Source organism: Enhydra lutris, unplaced genomic scaffold, assembly GCF_002288905.1.
Source record: "Enhydra lutris kenyoni isolate GAN:26980312 unplaced genomic scaffold, ASM228890v2 scaffoldscaffold51, whole genome shotgun sequence".
NCBI classification, from domain to species: Eukaryota; Metazoa; Chordata; class Mammalia; order Carnivora; family Mustelidae; genus Enhydra; species Enhydra lutris.
The window spans coordinates 767135-791465 of NW_019154135.1; the positions used below are offsets into that span (position 1 = coordinate 767135).

The 24331-nt window shown below is 41.7% G+C and overlaps 1 protein-coding gene across 1 annotated transcript in view; it reads left to right on the forward strand.

Moving 5' to 3' along the window:
• Positions 1–17601: 17601 nt before the first annotated feature.
• LOC111157058 (POU class 6 homeobox 2) overlaps positions 17602–24331 on the forward strand; it is a 364879-nt gene continuing 358149 nt past the window's right edge. The window contains exon 1 of the mRNA XM_022518270.1: positions 17602–17767. Within this exon, the coding sequence (XP_022373978.1) occupies positions 17602–17767 (166 nt within the window). The remainder of the gene's footprint in view (positions 17768–24331) is intronic.

Below are 24331 nucleotides of genomic sequence, written 5' to 3' on the forward strand. Positions count from 1 at the left end.
TCGTACAAAACCAGGCCTGAGTTCTATTAGAATGTTCCCTTAGATTCCATTAGAACTTGGTTTTTGAGTAAAAGAAAAAAAAAGCATAATATGCAAATGGGTTACTCAATTAATTGTGATCTAAAAATGTTCTATTTGGGGAAATTTAACATTTTCAGTTAATGCCATATGCTCACACAAATTCCAGACAGATTCTAAACTTACACTGAAACTAAAAATCATAGAAAATAAAAAATATTGGTGAATATGCCTTCTCATGGATGATTTCTCATCACAAAAGCAATAGAATAGGGCATAAGGGAAAGAATTGATAAATATGACTGGATAAGAATTCTTTAAAACTTTCTTTAAAAATCAACATCAAAAAAGTCACAGGGAAATAACAAATTCTAGAAAAAATATTTGGAATTCTTACAGCTTAGAATCAAGAAGACTGCCAAATTACATGTTATTTAACTTCATTCATCTCAATTTCATCATCAGTGAAACAGGGATAATAACACTCATGTTTGTTGAGAGGACTAGAAATAAAGTATATACTTAGAGCAAAGTAAGTGTTAGCCGTTCTTTCTTGTACTCTGTATCTATAGAAAGTTCAATGTGGAAAATACTTAGACCCTAACAGAAAGACAGGTAAAGGATGTGAGTAATTTATGAAAGAAGAAACTTAATTAGCTAATAAACTTGAAAAATTTAACCTTGCTAATGAGATGCAAATTAAAACATTAATAAAATGCCAGTTTCCATCTAATAAATTAGAAAAAATTAAAAATATATATATGATATAAAAGATAAGCTTCCTCATACACTGGGAGCATAAATTTCCCACCAACTGACCTTGAAAGCAATTTGGCAATGGGCCACACTCTTTTACCTGTAATTTCACTCCTGAGAATATATTTAAAACTGTCAAAATTTTATTTTTGTGTGAATAATTGGACACATCTTAAATCAAGGGACTCCAAGGTTTTGTGATAACTCAGCTTTATTGATGAAAATAATTTTTGCCTATACTCCTAATGTATGTAAGTTTATTTGTTTATGGGTTTTTGTACCATTTATTTTTACCACTTAAAAACATACCCCAAATAGAACTGAAAAAGTTGAAATAAAAATCGAAATTTTAATACTTTCTTCCTGTGCCTTACTTACTCCATTGTTTTGCGTAGTTCCTAGCGTGCAGGGATCCCATTTCAAAGACCACAGCCCAGAATATTTTGCAGTTAGAAAATAATTAAATAAATCATGGCACATCCATCAGTAAAAACTATTTAGCTATTTGAGATCACAATTTTGGATAATGTTGAATTTTGAGAACATGGTTTCTATATAATAATATTTGTGAAGGCGAATGTAGTGTCCAGCTGGCTCACTATTTGTCAGCTGGTAGTGCAAGTTAGGTCTTCAATAAATATTTCTTGAAGGAAAAAGGGAATTACAAAAGCAGGACACTAACTTGTATATGCGATGTGGATTTAAAAGCATGAACAAAGATGACAAAAATTGTATACAGACATACTATATATGTGTGTACATATACACATATTATGCATATATATATAATATATAGAGATAATTTTCAAAAACTCCTACAATGCATTACATAATTATAAACTAAAAGTCAAGGTAGAAATGAATGAAAAAAATGGAGCTCAAAATATAACTGTCAAAATGAACGACAATTTTCAAAGGATAAAAGATAAAATCTGAAATAACAAGAATATGAAATAAACAGTTCAAGACCTCAAATTGTATGACTCAGAGGACAGAATAAGAGGCATTTATAGAGGGTTTCTCCAATGTCAAAGTTATGAATCTGGGTAGTGCTATGGCATGCTTCCTTCTGAAAAGTTGGGGACACTTGGTGATGCTTTCCACTTTCCATCTGGGTCCTTAGGATATGCCATAATGTTGGGAGTTCTCGCATGTAAATGTTCTGAAGAGTTTCCTGAGGAACGTGTTAAAAGTGTAGATTCCTGAGCCCCTCCCTCTGCAATACTGATTGGCAGGTGTGAGGAAGGGTCCAGAAACCCAACCCTGCGACCCTCCCCAGCTGGGTCTGATCCCCAGGATGTGACACTCACAGTTGGGGGTTGCAGAGAGTAGGACCAAGCCCTTGCCCTGAGTCACACAGAAGCTCAGGGACACGGCCCATCCCATCTGTGGATGGCAACAGAGAGATGGCATAGACTGGAAAGGAGGCTAGAAAGGCACTAGCTTCTTCCAAGTGCCACCACAGAACCCAAAGCTGCCTTAGGAAGAGGACTTGAGGAGCAGAAATTTCCAAACTGAAGTCCGTGCAAGCTAAAAGCAAAAAGGGTGCTTTTTATCCTGTGGAGATCAGAGAACCCAAGTGACCATGAGAACTTGCTTCCAAAACTGTTCCCAGGCTTGGGAGGGGCCTTAATGCTGGGAGACTCCTGTAGGTGATGGTCTTTTTCCATGTGTCATCCTTAAGCCCCATTGGGAAGTGACAGATATTATTTTAGATGAAAGAACTACTCAGAGAGGTTAAAGACACTTTTCTAAAACTGCATTGGGGTCTATCTAGTCGACCGTTCACAAGGACCGACTCAGTGATGTTGGGGACTCCCGCCTTCTCACCTGGCCACTTCTGGCTGCGCCTGCCCGCCCCTGCCCAGGGGCACTTCGGTAACAATCCCGTCAGGCCTCGCAGGTGAGCAAGAGACAGCTAGTACAGGTTCTACCAAAGCAGCTAAAGCCGAGAGACAGTTCATTCGATAAATTTTTCAAAAGAAATTAAGTTGACAGAAAGGCTGTGTGATAAGGTAGTGAGAAAAAAAATGTGGCTTAAATTTGGGTTTTTGTAAGATTTGAGTGCGTGCCTTCCGCAATCCTTTATTTTATTATTAAATTTTTTAATTTTTTTAAACATATAATATATTTTTATCCCCAGGGGTACAGCTCTGTGAATCGTCAGGTTTACACACTTCACAGCACTCACCATAGCACATACCCTCCCCAATGTCCATAACCCCACCCCCCTTCTCCCAACCACCCTCCCCCCAGCAACTCTCAGTTTTTTGTGAGATTAAGAGTCACTTATGGTTTATCGCAATCCTTTATTTTTAACGAAAACTTGGTCTGGAAAAGGGGCCACAAAGAAACTTTGGGGGGTGATGGATGGGTTTATTACCTATATTGTGGGGTTGAGTTCACACAGGTACGCATATTGGGTATGCATATGTTCAAACTCACAAATTGCATACATTGAATATGTACAGCTTTAAAAATATCAATTATAAAAAAATATCAATTATAGCTCAGTGAAGTTGTTAAATTGTTTTTGGTTTTTAACCTAGTACCCAAACGACAAGGTCTATCCCTCTATGCTTCCTTCCTGTCTCCCCCACAAAGCAACCTTTTGAAAGGTGAACCAGATCCTGTCACATCTTGGTTTCCTCACATGCTAGGAATGTTTTCCCATTCCCAAGTGGTTTCTCCTCATGTTGGGAATTAAATCCCAGGTTCCCACAGTAGCCCAGAAGACCCCACCTGATCTTGCCCTTGGCTACTTCTCCGGCACTCGCTTCTCTGGCCTCACCTCCAACCACGCCCACCCACCTGCCCTCAGCCACCTTGACCTCCTGATCTCTGGAGACCACCAAGCAGACTCCCAGACCAGGGCCGTTTTCTCACTATCCCCTTATGATGTTCCAGAGCCTCCCCTCACTCCCTTATCTGTGTGACCTCTCTCCTCTTATGTGAGTTACACACCCACATTCCTCTGCACACTTGACCCTGTTTTATCTCCGCTTATAACACTTCCCACTCCCCAGCACAGTGGTACCACCTCAACGGAGTTTGTCCATCTCCCAAGCTCATTTCAGTGTGCGAGGACCTGCATGTGATCCATCTCGTTCCGTGTTTTGTGCCCAGTACCTTGAAGAGTGAATGGCAGGCAATATTCCCTCAATACATATTTGTCAAATAAATGAATAACTAGCATTTAAAAACACTCCCCCATATCAAAGTTAAATGGGGAGGGAAAAAAATCTCCCATAATTCTCACACAACAACAAAGCAAACCATTTTCCACCGGATCAAAAACAAACGTATTCGATTATTAAAAACTGATCGTAATTGACTCTATATTTGTATTGAAAAAACTCGAAATTGGTTTCCCAGATTATTTCAGTGCTCATTTGAATTTACTTTTCTGCTTGTTTTTAACCAATAAGATGATTTCTTGCTGATTTCTTTTTAAGGGAGTCCTCTGCAGGTTTGCTTGACATACCAAGGAAATGAGCTCCCACAAGCAGACCCCGAAAGATCTGAAAGCCAGGGGCCAGCCTTAGAGACGGACCCCAGATCCTACAGGGCTGCCCAGCAGGGAATTAGAGACATGGGTCCCATAGCTGGAGTTAGGTAAGAAGTAAGGGAACCTGGCAACAATCCATGTCTCATTTGTTTTGTGCAGGAGACAGAAAACTTTTTAGGCCAAAGGCATGGGCATGTAGAGGAAGAATACAGAAGGTCAGTGGAGCAGAAGGAGAAAGGACTGTGTAATGACGCTACATTCCAGCCATGGATGAGGGAGCCCTCTTGGGGCCCTGGTACACGGATGTCAGTGGAGTAGACCCACTTACCCATCAGATTTGGGATAAGTCAGCCAGCACTGAGTTGAAATTGTTTATTTTCAATCTATTGAGGATTTGTCTGAGCAAATTCATGGCAATGGGTTTAGAATAGGGAAAAAAGGCTTCCAAAGCCACTGAAAAGAGCCAATTGTTTATAAAGACCGTAGCCCATCTATAGTATATATATTATATACATAACATCTACATATTATGTATATGTATATACACGTATATGTATATGTACGTATATTATATATGTGTGTGTATATACATGTATATATATATATATAGTGAGTGTGCCTTACTGATTTGTTAAAAATGGATCTGTTTTCTTCTGACAACATGTTATCTATTCTTTTTTTTTTTTAAGATTTTATTTATTTATTTGACAGAGAGAGAGAGATCACAAGTAGGCAGAGAGGCAGGCAGAGAGAGAGGAGGAAGCAGGCTCCCTGCAGCCCGATGCGGGGGCTTGATCCCAGGACGCTGGGATCATGACCCCAGCTGAAGGCAGAGGCTTAACCCACTGAGCCACCCAGGCGCCCCAACATGTTACCTATTCTTAATACTCTAGGTACTTGAGGATATTAGGGAAGAGATTCTTTAAAAATATTCGGTGACACACAGTAGTAACTCAGATGCTCATCTATACCATAGGGGCAGGTCCTCATTGTCAGTGATCCTGCCATTGGCTGTATTGATACCTTATTTTTATTGTGGAAGTCATCAGTTCCCAGTTAGCTCCCTAAAATAAAGAATGAGGTCCGGAAAAGGCCAGTCGAAGATCGCCGGGCGGAATAGCATGTTTATTCATTAGCATCCGTAAAACAGTGCTTCAAAGAAAGGATGTTGTGTGCGCATGTGCGCACGCGTGCTCCACGTGCTGGGTATACATTGGTGTCTTACAGAACGGGAGGATAAGGACGCCAAGAAAACTTTATGTCTGTGAAAGCAAGTATACTAGGCTCATAGAAGACGCTAATACCGTTACTCTCTTTCCTTTACTGGTGTCTACTAGAAGGCGGAATTTTTGATGGTAGCAAATGTTTCTTGATCCTTTCATTCCCCACAGTCCCCAGCACAACACTTCGCACGTGATGAATTGTCAATAAAATATTTCTCGAGCTGCATACGTCTTGTCTTAGGAGACCCTGATTCAGAACCATCGCCCCAATCCTGCAAACTAAAGAGGACATAAATAAATATTAATAAAAGCCAGCCTTATTTTAAAGTTGCCCTCGATTTCGAAGACCCGAGATTCAAAGAAATATTTAGCTAAGTCTCTTTTTATAGTTTGGGTTGGAAACAAAATATTTTTAATAGTGGTTAATAAGATAGCTGATGGTGTGGGGAGAACCCCTAAAAACCAACCTCCCAGTTCACATATTTGTGAGAGCCCAAATCCTCAGGAAGGGGAACATATAGCTAATCTTTCCAATCACAGTCTCCCTCCCTCCCCACCCCCAGCTCCTTGGAATTATGTTATCTCTGCTCCTTTTAAAAGCTCAGAAGCCTTTTGAATTGGAGCGGCATTCAAAGGACAGTCAAGGGTCACCCTCGGAATATTAAAGGCAAGTGGATTACAGGAGAGGGAGGGAAAGGGAGCAGCTGGGCTAGGCGGAGCCCTGTGCAGACCCAGGGCGGAAAATGGGAGGAAAACTCCCGAGGAGCTGGTGTTGGCCGAGAGAGCGTCCGCATTGCTCCAAAGGACGGGAGGTAGTAGCGAACATCACAACCCACATTATTCGTGTCCAGGCAATGGCTGCTGCAGTCTGAGAGGAAAGAAAAGCAAAACACGAATTAGCGAAATCAGTTAGGCAATGGCCCTTTGAACAGAAATAGAAGGGTTTCTTTAGAGACCACGGATACAGGAAACTTGAACCCTGAAAAATTATAAGCCAAGGGACTATTTTAATTCAAGGATCCAGTTCTATAAGATTTACAGCCGGCGGACCGATACTTCTTTCCTAAAATAACAAGGGCTTAAGATTTATAAATTCCTTCTCAAAAGATGTCAGAGTAATTTAGTTTTCAGAAATCTGTGTTTTGACCTTTCTTCCATCATTTATAGGTATTGATCCTTATTTTTGTTTTCTTAAATAAAATCAATGAATATTTAGCGGGGACTTAGTATGTGCCAAGCACTGCCCTAAAATTTGGAAAGGGAGGACGTACGTAGGGGCAGGCCCCTACTTGTCAGCTCTGGTTCCCTCCCGATTTGGGAGGGAGGTGGGGGAGATTGGCAGATGGATCCTGAATCCCTTTGAAAATGTGCTGAAGACGAAGGAGTTTCTCCGTAATAAAATGCACACACGCTCATTCTTTGTCAGGACAGTTGCTAGACAGAGAACAGTATATACATCTCTGATTATAACTATGCAACGGGGTCAACTGTAAGCACTTTCTGTGGATTATTTATTTAGATGCAAACCTATCTTGAGAGGCATGTATTATTATTCCCCTTTCCTTCCAGGGAAACTGTGCAGAAAGATGTGTTACGACCCTTGCCCCAGGTTCCTCGGTGAGTAGGAAGTGGCCTTGGCGCTAGCACAGGCTCTCGGCCCCAGTGGCCAGTGCTGGCCTGGGGACTTGCAAGGTCCCGGTGAAGCTGACCACCGCTGCCCGGGGTGGGCCAGAGCGAGGGCGTCTGTGCGGGGTAGACCAGGTGGTCAGCTGACATTGTATCATCACCTGCGGGAAAACCGTCCCAGTATGTTTACAATGCTTAGAAAGATGTGGCTGATGCATTCTTTGGCCAAGCAGTGCCTACCCACATGCCACCACCAGGGGAAAGCTGTACCCTGGCTGAGTGTGGAGGGTCTGGGGTGCTAAACAGGAATTTTGACCCAACTCCGAAGGTACTGTGAGACTGTCAGGTTTCAGAGCTGGATTTTTTAGGAATGTTAGTCTGTCAGCAGGGGGCAGAATGGATTTTTCTATTTATTTATGGAAATTTGAAACTATAGGGAACTGGGCTATTTTTTGAATCAAAAGTTTTTCGCCCCAACTGTGTGTCCTTTCCCATTTGTGCTGGAAGAACAGAATGAGAAGGATCCCCATATTTAATGTATTATTCATTTAAGTGAGTATTTGCCTCTGAGAAAAATGATGGAGTTAGAGCATTTGTAATAAAATCCTCTTTCTAATATGCTCAGAGGGTTTGGCGACACTTGCCCCTGAATGACATGAGAGCCAATTGTGTAGGAACAGTGTTAGACTCCCCTTGGTGAGTTGGGGATTCTTGTGAGGTGAACAAAGGACATGACAGAGCTAGGAGGCCCAGGCTTGGATTGGGGGTGGGTGTTGGACTCATCTGGGGCCACCCCAAGCTCCAGCATTGGTGCGCTGCTTGGGAAATCTTATCTCCCCTGCCAGTGGTAGCTTTTCTCCTGTTCAACCTCAGTCCCAGGGGGGTGTGGGGGGAGGAACCTTTCTTATTCCTTTTCAGTGTCCATATTAAATTCTTCCGTTTTGTCCTGTGATAAAGTAACACAGTGCACAAGACCAAACTCACACTTTTGGAAGCCGGATACAAGTCAGTGTGTATGTGTGTGCACATATGTGTACCACATACACTTTCCTTCCTTCCTGTCTGCCTTCCTCACAGTCATTAATCAGTCATCAATCAACCTATCAATCAATCCAAACACATTTATTAAGAGCCTATTTTGTATCAGACACAATATTCAGAACTCTGAGACTTATTTACCTACAAAAAACTCAAACATCTCAGCTTGAGGCAAAGGCTTAAGTATTCTGGAAAAGGAAGTGATTAACCAATGGAAAACTGTCACGATTTTACTGCATCTGTGATGCATCACAAATAGGTTAAGATGGGCAGAACTATGAGACTCTTTCTCCAAGTATATTGGAAACTCCACCCAAAATGGATGAGAGGAGCCAATATGGTGGTTAAAGGCTTGGAGTGGATGCTTTGGTCCTCCCTTTTCTCCCTTGGAGGTCCTGGAGGCCCCTCCCTAAAACCTTAGGGCTTCTCAGTTCAGTACTCAGTTTGCAAACTCTGAAACTAGAGGCAAGGTCTTTCCATTCTGTGAACTTACCGCATCATCCACTTCTGCAGAAGATTGCAAATGTCTGAGAGTATATGTAGTGAGTACCTCCAGAAAGAAAGCATTTTTAGGACAGAGATTGGTTGTTCTCTCTTTGTACATTCAAACCACTAAATGCCAGTTTGCTTTAATTTGACTTGTATTCTGATTCAATCCTGATACCTATTTGAAGCCATCAGATTATGAAGAATGTGTGAATAGGGGGTGTGCATATGCGATGTCAATACCGCTATGTAACACCATTACCAAAAGACCAGATCTCGATGAGCCTGAACTGAACTTTTATTGATGCTTTTTCGCAAAGCAGCAGAAATGGAATTGATGGTGTTATTAAGTTATCAATAGCAATGTCTCCCTTTTTTCCCAGATAAGTAAGTATACATGAAGCATCAACCACACCGTCATTTTAACCTCTTGGGGCCAAAAGAACTCAGAGCTATGGGTTCAAATTGACGATCTAGATTTGTGTCTAGAGTGCACTCTAGAAGTCCAGAACTCACAGACTCCCATTTGACTGATTGTTACGTTGTTATTCCAACTTAGAGGTTGGTACTGATGAGCTGTTTTGTTTATTTGCTTGTTTCTGTTTAGATGTAGTTCCATGTCTAATTCTGTCATCTTTAATTGGAGTTCTCATAAATGTGTTGATGGTTAACACTAATCAACAGAAGTATAAGCATAGTGAAAAGGAGGTGGCACTAGGAGAAAAATAGAGCCCCTGGGTGGTGATTAATAGGGGAGGAGGAGGTTGCTTATTTGAGGTTCCACAAGAAGACAAGAGATGCTTCGACTGTGCCCATATGTACATTTGAATTAAATACCATCTTCTGACATCCAGGCAAATCAGATATTTTGCAGTCTTATTTTTCCTTTCAACATGATTGTGGCCATCTACCTTAACTAAACTAACCTGAGACAGTGTTGGGGATTGGTGGGGCAGCAAAGAGTCTAATTTGCCGAGACCGTCTTCTGAAGAGGGGACCCCATTTCACTCTGTAATGACCTGCCCACCCCTAAGACAACATTCCTCTAATTGGGGATCGATATCTAGTAGGGCGGGTTGTGTTGCAAATGGCCTAGAGTACACTTCTTACACACAGCTGTTGGGTTCTTTCTGGTGGATAATGGTAGTCGGTCGTGGTTACAGGTGGATGAGGGCTTGCTATGTCCCCAAAGCCTTGCCACCTGCTTAGAATGAAAATAAGCTCGGAGGCCAGATATTGCCATACATAGAGCACACTTTTATTAGCAGATAATCCCCAAATTGTTCGTTCAACCTCTCTGAAAGCTTGAAGACATTATAACCATCTGTCATTTCAGGTGAACCTAGCACAGCATGGATGGAAGTTCTCTTAAGGCAGATAAGGCAAGATTTCAGAAGCAAGGTCTGTTTCTCTCACAGCATCAGGCAGCTAGAACTCTCCGAACCATAGACTGGATGTGGGACAGTTTAGGCTTCTAGCCCAAAACACTGAGGCAACAGGACTTGCTAGGTTCTTAATATCCTCTGATTCCACTCAAGGGAGGGATATTTTAGTTCGGGCATATATCTTGAATGTGACTAACTAAAAGAAAACCCATTTCTAGCTTCCAGTAAGGCTGGTCAATGAGATCCTAATCTCATGAAAATTGATATCAATTATACAAATCAGCAAAATGCAGGGTGAGGGAATGGTGGAGGGTGAATGGAGGTAACTGAATTTGGATGGTATCCAAGCCTGAGGTAGGGCCTTTCTGAGGAACTGGTAGCTCCCAGAGCAGGAATGTTGGTTGAGGCAACTGACTGAAGCTAGGGTGGAGCTCAGGAGTCAGAAAACCTTTCCTGTCAGGAGACAGAGAGTAAATATTTTCAGCTTTGCAGGCCACACAACAAAATGGAGGCTGCCTCCTGAAGAAGGGACATGACCTTGGAGAGGCAGCTGCCTTTGGGCAAAGGCAAGTCCTGAGGGAGGACTCAGCTGTGAGCCATCTCGGCCAGCACTCGTGGCAGCTGGGAAATGAGTATGCTGGTGGTGAAGGGGGTTCTGGGAGGCACACCACAGCATCCACCGTGGCGTAGACTTCTGGTCCAACTGGACCCATGGTCCGTTGGATGCCTCAATGCGGGAGGTGGTGTGATGGAAGGTGGTGTTTCTGTGCAATGCATCTATCTTTCTAACCATACTCATGTGCATTATCTGTGCATCACCTCACTCAAGTCTCGCAGGGTCCCCCTTGAGAATAGAAAGCTCCGTTGGTATGGAAACCAAGATGCAGACATAGTGACTCACTCGTGGTCATGCAGGTGCTTGATGCAAAACCAGAGAACATCCATGAGTTCTTGGGAATCCTCCTTAGTGATTTACCCTCAAACCCAGCCTTTCTTTTGAAGTTTGAATGCCTGCTTGATTTGCACAGAATACTCAGCTCGTTTCTTTTGGGATGGGGTCCAATAATATCCCAGCCACACTGGGAGGTGGAGAGGTGGGGGAGATAGATAACAGTTGGGAACCTTGGGCCGAGAACAGAAACCCAGGTTGGTATCAACATTTCACTGTGAAAATCTATTGTGAGATGAACAAGAGTGTGTTTGTGTAAGCTTTGTAATTAAATTCATTATAATGTAAATTTCTATCTATTGAGTATTTGTTAAAAATGTGGGTTTTTCTGCTTTCTTCAAAACAATTTTTGTTCGCAGTTTAGAAAGTGGCATTTAAAATGAAAGACATGGCGGTGGGTGAATTTACGGTATTTTTAGTGTTTCGATCGTTACTAATTTTCAGAATTTTCAACAATAAATATATATACTTACAACAGTAGAAAAAATATAAAAATAAACAATGATCTTCTTTCTTTTCTTTTTTTTTAAAGATTTTATTTATTTCTTTGACAGACAGAGATCACAAGTAGGCAGAGAGGCAGGCAGAGAGAGATGGGGAAGCAGGCTCCCCGCTGAACAGAGAGCCTGATGCGGGGCTCAATCCCAGGACCCCAGGATCATGACCTGAGCTGAAGGCAGAGGCTTTAACCCACTGAGCCACCCAGGCACCCCACAATGGTCTTATTTCTAAAAGTAAAATAGAATGTCTTTACAAATTATTATTAAAAAGAGGAAATATTGCATGGTTAAAAAAAATAGAAATGCCTTGTAACTTTCGAGGAACAATTCTTCAGTACGTTAACTATTTTAATGAGAACCAACTGACTTAATAATATTTGGTAATTGGTAAAAGAAAGATAAAGACTGTTTTACTTCATAATCAAGGTAACAAAATTCACACTTGAAGTTTTCTTTCCCAAAACCCATGAAAATCTAGTTTTATCCTCTTAATTATCTGTGATTTTGATTTTACCTCTTCTCAGCGGGAGAAATTAAATACAAAATATGGTGCTGTCTTTGCATCTTAAGTGAGCTGTAGGTAAATGCATCGACCTTTTTCCTAAATTGAAATGTGGTCTTCTAAGGGGGTGGGGGAAGGCCTGATACATTTTTTTTTCTTTATAATGGATATAATTTTTCTATTGAATTCTAGAAATAGATCCGTTGAGCATCACTTTGCCATACTTTGGCACTTTGCAAACAAATGAATTGTTTCCTCAGATTTGTGAAACCTGCCTGTCTTATTTACATTTCCCTCAAAATCTTCTGATTGCCTGTTTCATAGTTGGTTTGTATGTACATAAAAATATGCTGGACCCTGTTCAAGCTCAGTTTAGACGGGGGTGGCTATTTCCATCACGTGGGTGCCACTGGACACGGATGCTTTGCTGAGTTAATCATCTCTCTATCTTAAGTTTCTCTGACTGTCAAATGAGAATGATTCTGCTTACAAAAACTCTGTTGGCTAAATTACTGCAGGCCTTTAGCTGAATTATCTCTTTGTTTATTGGGGGTGATTGTTGACAGCTGAGTGAAAGCCCAAACTGAATCCTCTTCCTTCATACAGTGTCCTATATCTGCTCTTCAGATAAAGGGGGGATTACAACGGAAATACACAGGGATATATTTTTTTTATTAAAAAATTGTTTTTATTTTGAGAAACAGAGAGAGAGCACGCGTGCAAGCGGGGGAGGGGCAAAGGGAGAAGGGAAATCCCAAGCAGACCCCATGCTGGGTACAGAGCTGGACGTGGGGCTCAATCTCATGACCTCAAATCATGACCTGAGCTGCACAGGGACATCTGTACTTTAAAATTATATTAAAAGACATCAGGAATTAGTATACAGTGAGAATATAGACATTTAGTATATGCTAAGTTGTATGTGACCACATAGAAATGAGCTGTAGGTAAAAGTTATTAAAGTGTGGGAAGCACCGGGCAGATGTGTACTTGCTGAAGGCTTCTGGGTAATTTTTGCAGCATCACTGATAGTTAGAGCTCTAGTTTACGTTAGCAGTACTGTGAATGTAAATTTAGGAGAAACTCTAAAATGAGTTTCAAGAGGCACCGGATCCAGTGGACAATGCAACAGAGATTACAAGGAGAGGTCCTTCCGCGTTCAGATGATTTGGGGAAATGCCAGGGTTAAGCAGAGCTGAATCGGTTTCTTTCCTGGAAGACTCGTCTGTTGCATTTTCCATGCGGGTATGATTGCAAAACTCTTTTAAGTAGAATATTTTGGGGGACAAATGTCCTGGGGAATACACTTTGGGAAATGCTGTTTTACTCCAACCTTTTCATTTTCCAGATGAAAGAATTGAGGGTATTGGTAGTCAAATGATTTGCTAAGTTTCTGTAGGCCATGAACCTGAATGCAAGCCTGGATGTTTGACACTATCTGATGTCCTGTCTACTACATTGTATCATCCCATAGATTTCACACGAGCAGTGTTGGACAGAGAAGTGTTTTGTTCTTAGAGTCTGCAGGGAGGAAGGCACTACACACAATATGCTCTGGGAATCAGTTATCCAGGGTTTAATGCCCTTCAGGGTTCATAATTCAAGTTCTGGGACACCTCATGAGTTACTAAATTTATGAGCCTTAGTTTTTCATCCAGTGCCTACTGGGCAGCATTAAAAGATGAATCTACTGAAGTTCAAAATACTGCGTCACCACTCACGAGCTGTGTTGGGACAAGTCACTCGGCTTTGCTGAGTCTCAGACCTGTGTCCCTCAAAGGGGGACTAATGCCTTGCACAGTTTGGGTGACATTACATACATCTGAAGTGTCTCTCTTCCTTTGAGACATGGGACCGATTTTTGTTCTTTGACAGTGCTGGAATTTCAATCATCGCTGGGCGGGTGTGATGTTGATCACAGTCCTTTCATTGTAGGACATGGCGAAACTTCTTGTTCAGATTTTGCTCATGGAAGCCACTTCTCCTGTTTCTTCTCTCAGCATCTGGCTCTTGGGTCTCTGATGAGCCTCATGTGTCGTCATGGATTGGCCTCTATTGACACCCGCCATGTCCTGTTCTTACACCTACTCGCCACTCCTCCATATTGAATCAGTCATTTTTCCTCTATCAGGGCTGATAAAAGAATTGCAGAGAAGTCCCAGCTTCTTCGCCTGCAGTCATGACAGTTTCTGATTTTTAAGCAAGATGTCTTCGCAGCTTCTATTTTTTGCGTCTCCTAGCTATTTCCGTTCCCGCAGGCTGCTGCCGGGGTCCTTGTGCATGGTACCACTGCAACTCTCTTGCATTCCCGCAAGCACCTATGTTGGTGCCTGTTGGAAAATCCTTTCTTCGCCCTGGCAGAAAGGATTTTTATGGACTGCCATCCCTTTTGGCAGGGGAAGAATGACTTCTGAGCCGAGTGCTGCTTGAAAGAGGCACTCCCGCATCACTTATGACTGTACTCAGTGGTTACTGCTTGCGACACATTTTCAAATGGACCCCCCAGTGGCTGCAGCTGTGATTAAAAGCTGTCTGCTCTCTGCATCACTGGGGGTTTGCTGTTTAACCATGTCATGCACATATAGATGTGGGCTACAGCTGCATCACGGAAAACGTAAAGTGTTTTGTAAGATGAAAAATCAAATGAGTACCTGGTTGACAAACTCCTGAATTTCCTAAGCTCGAGTCCCCGAGAGGCACTAGTTGGGAACCGAGCCATGTATGAGGTACATAAAAGTAATTTAAGGAAGAAGAGCTAATGGTCAGTGAACACATACCATCCGCCAGCACATGCTTTGCACACATCAGCCAGAATGAACGCCTTCAAGATTTAAGTGCACTTGAACTTAGCAGCTGCATTTCGGCTCCTCTGCGTGCTTCAGGATTCAGTTTGACCATTCACAGATAAAACAAAAGGAAAATATTCTTTGTTTTGGAGAAGACTACCCAGATATTCTCCGATACCATGTTTGGTTGATTCTGGGGTTTGAATGCCATTCTAAACATAAGTTTCCCATGAACGCTTTCTTAAAAAAAAAAAAAAAAAGAAAGCCAAAATGAGCCATGTGGCCTCAGAGATAGGGTGTCTCAAAGGCACAGATCGCAACCCTTCCTCTAGATTAGACAGACTGAGTATTCAGCCTTTTGTGAAGTAAAAATGTCCTAGAATTTAAACCTGGGCTCTTTACTTCGGGTGAGGAGTACACTTCACCAAAAGCGGGAGGCAAAGCCATGTTCCCTTCCCTCCCCACCCTGCTCCAGGAACTGACTCAGAAGAATCCAAACACATTCTCTTAGCTGCCTAGGAAAGAAATTGGGGGAGAATTTGAGAATTTCGCGTCTCCTTTCCCCTGCGCCTGCTTTCCTCCCCATCTCAGTGACCAAACACAGTCAATGAAATGCTAATCTATCACCAGCAAATTCAGGCTGACAATACCGTGAATCGACCACATTGATGACATTGATTATATTTCAAATATTTACAATATGGTGAGACAAGCCTAATTTATTTTCTAAAGAGTTCAAGGTAGGTATCACCCATCCAGAGGGGGGAAACAATGGAGAAATGTTTGTGGTTGCTATCTGCAATCATCTGATGCTGACAGAGAGTAGTATTTTATTTAGTAATTAACAGTGTAAAGGGGAGAGGAGCTGTCATGTTGGTTCTTAAGCCGGGGAATGTGATGAAAGATGATATCTACGATCTCATCCTTTCCACTTGTTTAGGATTGTCAGGATGAGAAATGTCAGCATTATGAAAGCCCGGCTCTGCTCTTGATATGATAAAACCCTTCAAAAGCCAGTCTTTCTCTCCCTCATCCCCCTCCTTTCCCGCTCCCTCTCTCTCTCTCTGCACTTGCTTTTTTATTTATCCTGTTTTGTTAGATGGCAGAAATATAATTCTTTTCTTTCTTCCTATTATAAGCCACCATTTTTGTTTTATTATATGTTTCACAACCCCTAATGCCCCGCTGAAAATTACCTTGTTAAATGACAGTGTTTCGAAGCCATGAATCCTTTCCACCATTCCCTCAGAGGTTTGAAACAGTCAACAGACTGTAAAGAATAAATAATAAAAAAGTATTGATTATTTTGATGACTGTGAGATTCAATTAAGTATTAATTTTGCCCTCCAGTGGACCTATCAAGGTATTCAAAAGGGAGGATTCGGCTCAGCTAAATGCGTGCTGAGTGCCTCAGCCTTAAATAGGGAGAAAATGTGTTTACCTACAGTATTTGAAGAAGAAGTGCATTGATGCACAGAGTCCAATATTAAGTGCTGTGCACATTAAGCCTTGGTGACAGTGACATTGTTTTCAGTGGTATGAGTATTGACCAAAGAAGTGCATTTGATGACAGCTTAAACTATTTGTATTGATTAACATTTTCATAGATTATCATGTGTCATATCAAATTCACTTTTCAGGCATGAATACATTAAAAAAAAATAACCACAGGCATACCGCGACCAATGTAAGGATGGGACAAGAGAGCCTGCCGCCCCACCTGCTCCTTTGCTGGTCACCTGTTTCCTGCTCAGGAACCACTTAGGCATGAACTTGGCAATAAATAGCTCCCAGATAACGCAAAAAGGGCACTTTTGCTTTCCTTTGCCTTCTGCAGCCGGCGTTTGTGCCCAAACAGTATCATGCATCTTAGTTGGTAAATGGAAGAGCCGGCTCTCCTTGGGAAATATTTCTGATCCCAAGACGCCCTCCTAATGAGCTGAAGATAAAGCAGATTCAAATTATTGGGAAGAGGGGGGGAGGCTTGCCTTTTTTGGAGGTGATTTTTTTGCTTTCTTTTTCTCTCATGCTCGGGGCGTACGATGCTCTGGGTTTCGGGATTATTGAACACAGTTTGTAAGTATTTTTCCAATTCCTTAAAAACATTTTTTAAACCAATTTTCATCTGTTTTGCTGTGTATTGTTTGGTTTAACATGTTCGTTGGCTTCGGGGTCAGCTTCAGCCCCAAATCTGGGAACAGCAAGTCAACTTCTAAGGGTGCTGATGGAATTTACATGAGAAATCTCTTTTATTCCATTGAAAGCCTTTTGAGGACTCTTTTCTCCCTATCTCTTTTCTCTGCTCTGGGGATAGGGTTTAATTGCTTCTCCCCCAGGGAGAGTGCTTCTTAAAATAGCCCCTGGTTCCTCCATAGGGTGCTCCTTCCTTTTGAGTGTGTTGCCGAAGTACAAACCCAGCACTTTCTTTTTTCTTACTGCATTAAAGACCGAACAAGGTGTAAAAACATTCGTACAAAAAAGCACATCCCACAATTAAAGCTGTGTTGGTTAGGTGGCTTTCAAAGAAGTTTTTTTTTTTCCCCCTTCTTCCCTCCGAAGCTTCCTGAATCTCTCACATGCTAGCGGAGCTTTAATAGGGTGGGGAGTAATGGAGAACTCCTCGGATCTGTAATAGCTCTTCACTTCACTGCAGCCGGCAATAACAGCGGGAGCAGCCAGAGATAAGAGAGAGAGGAGAGAGGGAGAGTGTGTGTGTGGAAGAGAGAGAGAGAGAGGAGAGAGGGAGAGGGAGACAGGACACGCACACTAAAGCTGCCACTTTTTTTTTCCTCCCCTTCACTCTTTTCCCCCATCCTAGGATCCAATGATAGCTGGACAAGTCAGTAAGCCCTCGCTGTCAGCGCGGAGTGAAATGAATGCGGAGTTGAGAGGTGAGGACAAGGCTGCTACTTCAGACAGCGAGCTGAATGAGCCCCTGCTTGTGCCTGTGGAATCAAATGACAGCGAGGACACTCCCAGCAAGCTCTTCGGTAAGTCTGTCTAGGTATTTCATTTCAGCCCTACCATGTTGTCCGGAAGAGCAATCCACCCCCCACCCCATCCCCACCACCTTTTCCCTGTTGTTCATTCAATTTTCTTGTAAGTGCTAAAGAGGAGCGTCGCATCTTGGAGGGGCCGAGCCACCGGAGCCCATTCCAGGAGGCTGGCAGGATGTCCTCCAAACTTTTCCCAGCAAGGAACTTCCTCGCTGCTCCTTGGGGCTTGCCAGATACTGCCAGAGTCCCCGGGTTAGAAATAATTTAAAAAAAAAAAAAAAAAAAAAGAAGGAAAGAAGAAAAAGATGAAGATGGTAATAATAATCAGGAAATCAGTTCCATCGTGAGAATTGGTTAACATTTATTGAATAAATATCGACTCGGTTTTGGGTTGCTTTGCAGCCTTTTGTTAAGGGGAAGGAGAGTTAAGAGTTATTATCTGTAGTCAAAAGACGAAAGAGGGAACTGGGAAATATCGATACAGGTCTCTGTGTGCCAGGTAAACAAAGGTGGCTATGGGAATTGCTCAGAGAAATAACATTTTTGTGATCACGGTTAGAGTGGGTATGTCTCCTTCTAGCAGGGGGGCCAGGGAAGAGAAGAGGTCCTTTGCAGCCCTCCTCTGCCCGTCTTCCCTTGACCAGGTGTTTACAGGCTCTTCCTAAACGTGCAGGCAGCCCAGGACCTTACAGGAATCTTTGTTCCGTAAACAAAACAAGAGCGAGCAGAGTGCCACTCCAGCAAAGACATCTGTCATTCAAACAGATGACACTCTGTAAGCCAACTCAAGCAACTGTGATCTCTAATCAGGAAGGGGAGCGGGCTGTTGAGGCGCGTGACTGAGTGATGGATGGTGAGAGATGTCTGGGCTGGAGAGGCACTTTGTGGGATAGAGTGACAGTAGGTTTTCAGAAACCTTGCTCCTGAAACACTTGCTTTTAATTATTTTCCAGTGTTTGTATACTTATAACACTGAATATGTGTTAATACCTACTAACCTGTTTATACCTATGTATATTAACCTGATATATACCTGATTTTATAGATAGATAGAGATACATGTATACTAAGCAGAGCACTGCTGGGTCTCAGGTTAAAAACACAGCCGTGTGCCTGAATGTCAAAGAGAAACAACACTGCTGCATAGACTGCTTTGTTGAGAAAGTCGTTAATTCAGCTAAAAAAAAAAAAATCCTTAATTTTTTTTTTTAGCCTCCAGGAAGAAAGCAGCTTCGGTGTTTGGCAACTCTAGGCCAGCTTCAACAGAGGAGCTTTTCTTTGATTTGAAATGCTCACTCAGTCAAACACGAGAGGGTTGTTGCTGAGAAACTTTCTGTTTCAGATTTTCTATTGGTAAAATACAGCTTTATAGTTCGGAGTAGAATAGATCTCAGTTTCAAGAAATTCTTGTTAAACTACACTTTTTCAAAAAGCAGCGATTCCACCTGCCACATAGATTTTTTTTTCTTTTTTACACATAGGCATTAAGATTTTAGCATTTGCCCTCTAAAGGAATATTTTGTTGTAGTTTCAGTTTTTATGCGTGTAGGGAGAGTCATGTCCTAGAACACTCATTTCCTTTCAGGGGGTTAGGGAGAGAAGTCAGATAAAATTATAAATTACAGAAAGGCAAAGCCACGCTCCAGTCTTTCTGATGTTGGGGATGCTAATACCGAGCATTTTTACTTTTAAAAAGTAATCAACTGTGAATTCAACAGAACTGTGGATAGTGGGTTACTTCCTCCTAAACTTTGCATGCATTTTTAAAAAGTAAATACATTTTGGAGACTTTCACTTATAACCCCAGCTTGTTTTGTGTTGTTTTGTTTTTCCTTCAAGTAAACCAATAGAAGGATGATTCATTTGGCTTCTCAATATTTGTTTAGATTTCCTGCTTTTGAAAATTGTTATAGATCTGTTATTTTACATGGGAAGGGAAATAAACTTAAAAAAATTTTTTAAAAACCCGAAGAGAGTCAAAGAGGTTTGAATTAAAAGTTCATTGAAAATATAATCTGAAGTGGAATATTTACAGGGTAGAAATCATGGTGGGCATTTAAAGGCACTCATCCTCACTTTAAAATTCCCAACTTCTGAATTTGTGAGAGGGCACCAGGTAAAATCTCCATCTTTCATCTATAGTCCTTATAGAGTCACTTAATTTTATTTGGTCTCTAGAGTGCTTTTTTGAATACAGTGTGACTATTTTCCAGTTTCCAGTTCAGTAAAGAAGCAACCAGTAGGTTAGCAGTTTCGAAAACTGCTGGAGAGGTTGGGAGGCAGAGGGACTAGAAGGTCCATTGAAGGAAGCACCCAATGTTCCCTGAGGCTTCTTGAGCTTTTTATTGTGTTCTATGCTGTTAATATCACCGAGACTTAGCCTTAGAAATCCCAGCTTGTGTAACTGACTAAAACTTTTTAGAATAATTCTCTCCCAGGATTTTTATCAACTTTGGCTGCCCTTAACGAGTGACCATTGAATGGACCATCGTTTTATTTGACATGAATACACTCAAGTGGTTTTGTTCTTATCCATGGTTTTCATGATCCTCTTAGCCTGACAATGAAGAATTACAGTTTTTCCCAAATAACTGAGAGCATCCAGGTTTAGCTCTCAACCGTGATTTCCTAAACATTCCCTCAAACGGTCACCCTCATGGTATGCGTATTGCGTTCTTGAAAACCTGCTTCCCGTAAGGAAAGGAGCAGATTAAGACAAACTGTGAACATCTCGATGTGTTCACTTTTGTGGAGAGACATTTAGCAACAACAGGAGGCAAAAAGAGCTCAGTTTGGTTTTTTGTTTGTTCTTTAGGTTTTTTGTTTTTTTTTGTACTGTACCTGAAATTTCAGTATTGATGGATTTCTTTGGAAATTATTCCCCCTTCTCTGCCTCATTGAAATCAGCAGCCCAGAGCACAAGCCTGTTTCTGTCACAGTATGGGCACCTTCAGCCCAAAACTGCAGCAGAAAGGCTAATACGGATGCCCTCTATGGATAAACAAAGGAAATTCCAGGAACCGGTGGGTCTTTTATGCCTCTCCTGAAATTGCACCTCTGCTCTTAACAGCATCCAAAGGGAAACACACTGTCCAGGATGTTTCCGTGCCCCGTGCAGCTCAGAATACCGGAAGGAGAAAACCAGAAGTCATATGCCAGCCTCAGTAGAAAGTTCAGAAAAGGGCCCTTGTGTTTTATGAAGTAATTACATCAGAGGTAACATTTTGCTTAACTTGAACAGCTATGGAGACTCAAGTACACTTAGGAGAGCTGAATCCACGTTTCATTGAGAAACGTGTCGGGAGGTAGTTCTCTGTGATATCATTAAGTGGTACGTTATTTATTCTTGGAAAGCCTGTGGAATAACCGTCTCCTTCTTTTCGGTCCTTGACTGTATTCTGCTGAGCTCTGAGCTGTAGGAAATGGTATGGACGAGAAGAGACTTGCATGTTGATGGTGTGTGTGTGTGGGGGGGTGCTATCAGAGAATGGGGCTCCCCATCTCCCTGGGTTTCCGTTGCAGGATCGAATGAGCGATGGCGCACGGGGCCAGCCATTTAATATGTGACCGGTGATGTACATATTCGAAACCATTCTCAGAACTGGCCTTTGGCAAAGGATCTCAAAAGGAAGAGGTTGCTGTGTTTCTCGGGTGACATTTATGCCCCCGTCTAAATGTGGTGCTTCGTTTTTAGTCATGCTCATCAAGAATTCAGGGGTCCCCATTCCGTCAAGTTGGATGCTAAAATTCAAATGGTGGAGCATCAACAACTTCGTCGGAAAGATGGCCACAGGAAGGATAAAAGTAATATATATCCCCAGAAAAATATCTGTACTAAAGTTTTCCCATGCAGTCTTGGCTGAAGAAGCGAGAGTGCATAAAACAGGCCCTAAATATTTTCTCCCAGATATATTTGAAATTTGAAAGATGATTTATTAACTGTGCTCCTCCTGGGAGTAGTTTTATTGTTTCAAGATAAACCTCATGATTGCTTTTCTTAAAATCGCAACGACCTCGGGTGGCTGGGCCCCTGTCTTGCTCCGCTGCTTGGTTGTACCCCACCGTCCGTGAACTGGGCACACAGCTCCAAAGCCCTGAGCTGAGATGTAAACAGAAAAAACATTTATACATGTTGGACCCGAGGTAAAGAGGGATGCTTAGTTTTCTGTCATGCTGCTGTGTTTTTCTGGGTTAAGAGAAATTGCAGATACATGCAGGCGTGGGTGTTTTCAATATCATTTACCTGTGAACTTTCAGAAAAGGGTTGAAAGTTGGGTCAGTGATTCTTCCTGGCTGGAAAATGTCCCATCTGTAGGGTTTTTCTTTTTCCCTTCCTTTCTGTTATCTTTCTCATAAAAACATGCTTTATAAGATTTTTTTTTAATTGCCAGCCAGTTTGACTTGATTAGAATTTATGGCAGTGGAGTCCTTTTCAATGACAAAGGGATAAAGGATTAAATTGTCTTGTCACCCCTTGAGACAGTGGTCCCTGCAGGTCAACATGGAGGTCACTGGTGGGGCATTATTGGGGGGGGCTGCTCTTTGTGGCCAGGCTGCCTGTGAACGAGTAGAAGCCTTCATTATGGCATCACTGTATGACTTTATTGAAACATCTCTCTCAAGGTTCCAGTGTCTTGGATATTTATAATATTCTCATGAAATATGCTGGGACCAGTAACCAGGATGTCAGGCTGAAGCCCAAGAAGGATTTAGCTGGCAGGTGATGGGGAATATTCCCTAGAGAAATAAATTTATTTACCATATGCATTGTGCTTCTATATTTTTATGAGTTTTGATAGTCTTTTAATGGAAAATGTACTCGATTTTTTCACTGAAGAAAGTGTATGTTGCTTGGGAAATATCCAAGATCTCTACTTTTAACTAAATAATTTGGAGAATAGATTCTATGCCCAAATAGCTATTTAAAAGAAACCAATGGAAACCTATATTTGTGTAAGTAAATGAGATGCATGATAAAGTATTTGTCAAACATCAGATATTATTTAATAGGCAAACAAGCCCTTATGGTATTTTTCTCTGACTACTGAGGGGGAAATGCACATTTGGATACATTCCTGAACATTTAGGGCAACCTAATGCACCTAGGTATTTCTTTTAAAAAAAAAAACCCACTCTGTGTATATAGACAGACTTAGTTTTAGTGTTCCTCCCCCTCCCCCCAAAAACCATTGTGATACTACCTTGATAAGTAAATCCACTTGAAATAGGGTTAATGTGTAAGTTTTGAAATACAAATAAATCCATAGGCACTAGCCCGGATGTTCAAACTTTTCGCCATATTTGTTGGCTGAGCTATGCTCATTTCTAAGTGACACTTTAATGGACACAGTACGTGACACGAGATTCAGTGGGGACTCTCTTAGTGGCTCCCTTTTCTGTTTCTGCCGAGCCTGGGGTGCTCAGGTCAGACATCTGTTTATAGAAGAAAGTTCGATATTGCAAGTGTCTGAAGATGTTGTCTATGCTAACACATTAGCAAACTAAAATGCTGGTATGGTTTTACATTTTTCTTCTACCTTGGTGGCTACTATTCTTCTATTTTGTTGTCATTGTTGTTAAATGGTCCTATATAGGATTGGAAATAAGACAAAGTATTAGGAATTACATTAATCTGCATCATCCCCCCCTTTAAAGGCGTTCATTTTCGTCTTTTTAGCATCTTGGATGTTTCTGACTTAAAGGTTACGGGGCACAGGAGAGGTTTTATCGTTCACCCAGCCCAGTTTGTGTCATAATTAATAAATAGAGGTGCATTCCAGATTCAAGCTCCCAAGGCTCGGCCCTTAAGTAGATTGTCTTCTATCTCAATTACCTGACTTAATTATAGAGATAGTGTTCTTCTTGTAAGAACTGGCCAAATAAAAATTTCCCCCACTTGAGAAATGAGACTTAAGTGACTATTTCGAGTGCACCTTGCTTGCTCTTAAATAGTAAACAAATAATTTGCGAGAAGACTGGTACTTCCTTTGGCGATCTTGCTGGCTTATGTTTGGGGATTAATAATACATCAGACACCCACACATTAAAAAGAAAGTGGACGTGAAGGAGGAAGGAGGAAGGGTGCCGCTCTGCTATTGGGCTCCTGATTATTCTCAGGCCTTCCCCTGGGTGCCGAGACCGGGCAAGGAACAGTCACGTTTGCCCAAATATGCACCTGGCTCCACTTAACATGTTTCTTGATTTTCTTATGCTAAAGAAAAAGATAGCAAAGTGTTTATACCAAACTGGCACCCTGCCAGGGGGCAATCTGTGTAAAGTTTCCTGCTGTCAGGTTAATAAATTTTTTAAAAATATCCAAAGGCAGAGGTAGCGAGAGAGAGAGAGTTTCTAGTAACAGCTGCCATTCTCCAGCATGGCTCTGGAATTTTCTTGTTTGTTGTCTTCCGAGGGTCTCTACTTCGCTGGTGTTTTTGTTCAGCTTTCCTTTATTAATGACATTTCGGTCTTACTTTTAAAATGTTTATCCTTTAAAATTTCAAGTGTCTTTTTTTTTTTTTTTTAAAAGAGGGAAGTAAGTGAGCGTGATTTGTTGCAAGC